Source organism: Sceloporus occidentalis, unplaced genomic scaffold (assembly GCF_023333645.1).
Source record: "Sceloporus occidentalis isolate IW3139 unplaced genomic scaffold, rSceOcc1.0.p SCAF_8, whole genome shotgun sequence".
Taxonomy (NCBI): domain Eukaryota; kingdom Metazoa; phylum Chordata; class Lepidosauria; order Squamata; family Phrynosomatidae; genus Sceloporus; species Sceloporus occidentalis.
Window position 1 is genome coordinate 5,188,740 of NW_028316988.1, and position 4,150 is coordinate 5,192,889.

General features: G+C 45.5%; 1 protein-coding gene across 2 annotated transcripts; it reads left to right on the forward strand.

Moving 5' to 3' along the window:
* Positions 1 to 451: 451 nt before the first annotated feature.
* Positions 452 to 3,747, forward strand: LOC149307704 (phospholipase A2 homolog otoconin-22-like). 2 transcript variants are annotated; one of them, XM_089536920.1, is made up of 4 exons: positions 452 to 491; positions 2,774 to 2,918; positions 3,266 to 3,372; positions 3,522 to 3,747. In XM_089536920.1, the coding sequence occupies exons 1-4, from the start codon at positions 452 to 454 to the stop codon at positions 3,665 to 3,667; spliced, it is 438 nt and encodes a 145-aa protein (XP_089393046.1). In that variant the 3' UTR covers positions 3,668 to 3,747. The 2 variants fall into 2 exon arrangements, with proteins under 2 accessions (XP_089393046.1, XP_089393045.1); XM_089536919.1 differs by having other exon boundaries at positions 452 to 488; positions 2,750 to 2,918.
* The last annotated feature ends 403 nt before the right edge of the window (positions 3,748 to 4,150 follow it).

Here is a 4,150-nt window from a genome sequence, read left to right on the forward strand (position 1 = left end):
AGAGAATAAAACATAGAGCAATGGATGCAAGCTCCAGGAAAAGAGGACTGGAAAAAGACGGGTTTGTTTGTCCTAAAACAAATGCAAATGTTCTTTATGCATTCATATCGTTTGATGGGTGTCTCAGCAGGTTTAAAAATAAGTGGCAGACATTAGAGGTAAACACCAGGCTAATGGAAATCCTGTATCCAGATCCCACCGTTGAACTCAGGAAAAATGCTCTCATGTTTCTGTCCCACTTCTTAGATAATTATGGCCCCTTGCTTTGTTTTGTCTCAGACCTCAAGTGTAAATATTATAAACCACAGGAGAAGGAGAGGTAATTTGACAGAAATATCTTGCTGAGATGGCTTATAAAAGCAGGGACGTTGACTCCAGCAAGATGGTACTAAACTGTCCTTTCCAGAACGAGACAAGAACCGTCATAGATCGCTTTCATTCACGTGCACAGATGAAGAACATCATTGTCTTCCTGCTGGTTTTGGCCTATGGTAAGTGAATATTTCCACTCCTCATCCATCTAAAGCAGAGGTCTAGGGAACCATTTTCCATGCCTGAGACCCACCACGGACCACTCCTGCTCCCCAGAAGTGGCTAGGACTTCAATACGGACCTATATGACTTGGGTCCAGGCTATTTGAAGGCCGTATCTCCCTATAGAATCATAGAGTTGGAAGAGACCGCAAAGGCCATCCAGTCCAACCCCATTCTGCAATGCAGGAACTCTCAATCACAGCATACCTGACAGATGGCCATCCAGCCTCTGTTTAAAGACCTCCAAGGAAGGAGACCCCACTACACTCTGAGGAAGGAGTTTGTTCCACTGTTGAACAGCCCTTACGTTCAGGAAGTTCCTCCTAATGTTGAGCTGGAATCTCTTTTCCTGGAGCTTGCATCCATTGTTCCATTGGGTCCTAGTCTCTGGAGCAGCAGAAAACAAGCTTGCTCCCTCCTCAATGTGACACTCCTTCCAATATTTAAACAGGGCTATCATATCACCTCTTAACCTTCTCTTCTCCAGGCTAAACATCCCCAGTTCCCTAAGCCATTCCTCATAGGATATGGTTTCCAGACCCTTCACCATTTTAGTCGCTCTCCTTTGGACACGCTCCAGTTTCTCAACATCCTTTTTAAATTGTGGTGCCCAGAACTAGACACAATATTCCAGGTGGGGCCTGACCAGAGCAGAATAGAGTGGCACTATAGGCTCTTATCACTATCTCATTACTCTCTCAGATGGGTTTGCTGGGAACAAGAGAAAGGGCCTTCTCAGTGGCTGCTCCCAATCTCTGGGACTCCCTCCCTAGGAAGGCCAGGCTGGCTCCATCCCTGCTGTCCTTCCAGCGGCAGGTAAAGACGTTTCTATGCCGCCAGGCTTTCACATGACATGGCTGCTGTTTTCCTTGGTTTTAAAGAATTTTACACTTTAAATTTTAATAATGTAATATTTTTAATTGTTTGAATTATTTAATTGCTTTTTTGAACTTGTATTTTGCGTGTTTTATAGTGTTTTAACTTGAACTGATTTGTAAGCCGCCTGGAGTCCCTGTACTGGGAGGAATGCGGGATATAATTAAACATAATATTAATAATAATTATATTGATATTAATGGAGGTGGCGGGCAAAACAAGCAATGGAGGGGCCTCAGATATAATATGTCTCCGTCTCTGTGTCTGTCTCTTTTTCTGGCCAGTTTTTATGGGAATAGGCTAACTGGAATTGATGCCTTCAATGACTCAGAGGCTGAAAACCTGGATCCTATTCAATGTACACAATTGCAGTGCTCTGATTTTCTTGTAACTGGCATGACTGCACAGCAATAGCATTTACATTGCTATGCCGCTTATCAGTGAAGTTAGCACTCTCTAAGCGGTGCACAATCTGTAAGCCAGTTGCCCCCAAGAAGCTGGGTACCTACGAAAGGATGGACCTTAGAGGTCTTCAAACAGAGGCTGGACAGCCATCTGTTGGGGATGCTTTGATTGTGATTTCCTGCATGGCAGGGGGTTGGACTGGATGGCCCTAGTGGTCTCTTCCAACTCTACGATTCTATGATTCTATGACAATTTGTAAGCCGCTCTGATATTTTTTTGGCTCAGAAAGCACCAGATCCCATCTGAACTTGCAAACTAAGTAAGGTCAGCCATTAGAAGCATGGGAGGAGAGGATCGCACCAGGGAGTTTATCATGTGCAGTTTTCACGCCAACCCAGGCACAGTACGGGATGAGGCTGGATCAGGGATGTCTACATCTGTGAAGAGATCCAGGATTAAATCCCGGACGCCAGGCGGAGAGCATCGGGATAAAAATTAAAGGGGAGGGAAAGCAACAGGGATGTTATTCTGGGAGTCTAATATTGACTCCCAAGTCAGACGGAGGAATTGGATGATGCCTTTCTAGAACAGATGACCGCACACTCGGAAAGGAGAGATGTAGTAGTGATGGATGACTACTCAAACTCAAAACATTAAGGTCTAGCAAATTCCTCCCTTGATCTGATCCTAACCAACAGGGACGACTTAGTAAATGGGAAAAGCCACAAGGATGGTTGTGGCAAAGGGATGATGGTACGATTCAGAGACTTTAAGCCTTCTTTAGGACTAGGATGAAGCTGGGATCTCTGAAGTTTAAGGAGCAGTGGATCTACTCTGGGGTTCATTTCTCCACATTGGCCTAGGAGGGGTGCTTTTCAAGGCAGGAGGTTGTTCTGTATGGCCCTTGTGGTCTCTTCCAACTCTATGATCCCACGCCCATCGATTGTTTCTCTTCCAGGGTCAACTCTTGTGACCGCCATTGCCTCCCAGTTTAATGAGATGATCCAACTGAACACCGTGACTTTCAGTCTGGCCAATTTCACCAACTACGGATGCCACTGTGGACCAGGGACGCAAGGGTTCCCTGTGGATGATGTTGACAGGTGAGGCCCACCAGAGATGACCTGCGTTACAGTAACTTGAAACATCAGAGGAGCATTTAGCAATTCTGTTAGGGAATCCAAAGAAAGGGGGCAGGCAAAGGGATCATTTTGGAGAGCTCCAACTGTGAATGGTTTTCAGTGGCGCTCTTTGCAGTGCCATAGGTTTGGGGTCTGGAGGGTTCAAAAAGTTCTGAATGATAACAGATCTCAGGGTGAGGATACTATGGGCAGAACTTCATCTGAAGTGATAACTGAGATCCCCATCTTAACAGGGCCACCGTTGGAAGGTGCCACCAGGCCTGAATGATACCTGTTCTCCTCTCTGTTCTTCTTTCTTTCCATCCCAGGTGTTGCCACAGCCATGACTGCTGCTACAACAAAGCAGAGATGTTTGGATGTACTCCACACATCCACACATACAGATTCTATGCTCAGAGAGATAAAATTAAATGTGGTGAGTAGGTTGGTGGTTGGGACCAGAGATGGTTGACTACTTGTGAGGAACAATTCCAGGTGGTCAAACAGGGCTTCAGTCTGGAGAACCGTCTGTGTGTCTCTTTCTCATCTCATCCATGCAACTGATAGTATCTCATCTTTTCACAGTGAAGTCAAGGGACCGGTGTGAGAAGCTCATCTGTGACTGTGACCGGAAAGCTGCCAGCTGCTTCCGGAAGCATATCTTCACCTACAATCCTCAGTTCAAGAACCACCCAGTGGCCAACTGTCAGGCGCAGAGGCCATTTTGTTGAGTAACAGAATCAGTGTTTCTGTTCTCTCCGCCTGCTTCTTCATCAGTTTACTCATAACATAGAAATCCTGATGCTCTCCTTAATAGATGACACTGGACGAAACCTATTTAAATAGCGAAACATATACATGCACTAAAGCAATGTTAAATAAACATCTTAATAATATATGATGTTGTCTGCCTGCGTGAAATGCAATGTGGAGTAATGCCCACACACAAGGTCTGGACTTTTTGGCCACCGGTGTTAAATGCCGGTGTCGCAGCCACAAGGTTGTGAGTTCGATCCCAGGGGCTCCAAGGTTGACTCAGCCATCCATCCATTCATAGATAGGTAAAATGAGTACCCAGTTTGTTGGGGGCAATTGGCTTACAGAATGTATACTGTTTGGAGAGTTCACTATGGAGATTATCATGCCACAGACAGGATAGAGATGGGATCGCTTCCCAGTCGTTCGTAATATAGCCTTTCATAATGTGGCGCTGA

Coding starts and splice junctions, on each gene's coding strand:
- LOC149307704 (XM_089536919.1), top strand. CDS start 452: ATGAAGAACATCATTGTCTTCCTGCTGGTTTTGGCCT. Junction 489..2,749: donor CTTCCTGCTGGTTTTGGCCT/ATGGTAAGTGAA, acceptor CTATGATCCCAC/GCCCATCGATTGTTTCTCTT. Junction 2,919..3,265: donor CCTGTGGATGATGTTGACAG/GTGAGGCCCACC, acceptor TTTCCATCCCAG/GTGTTGCCACAGCCATGACT.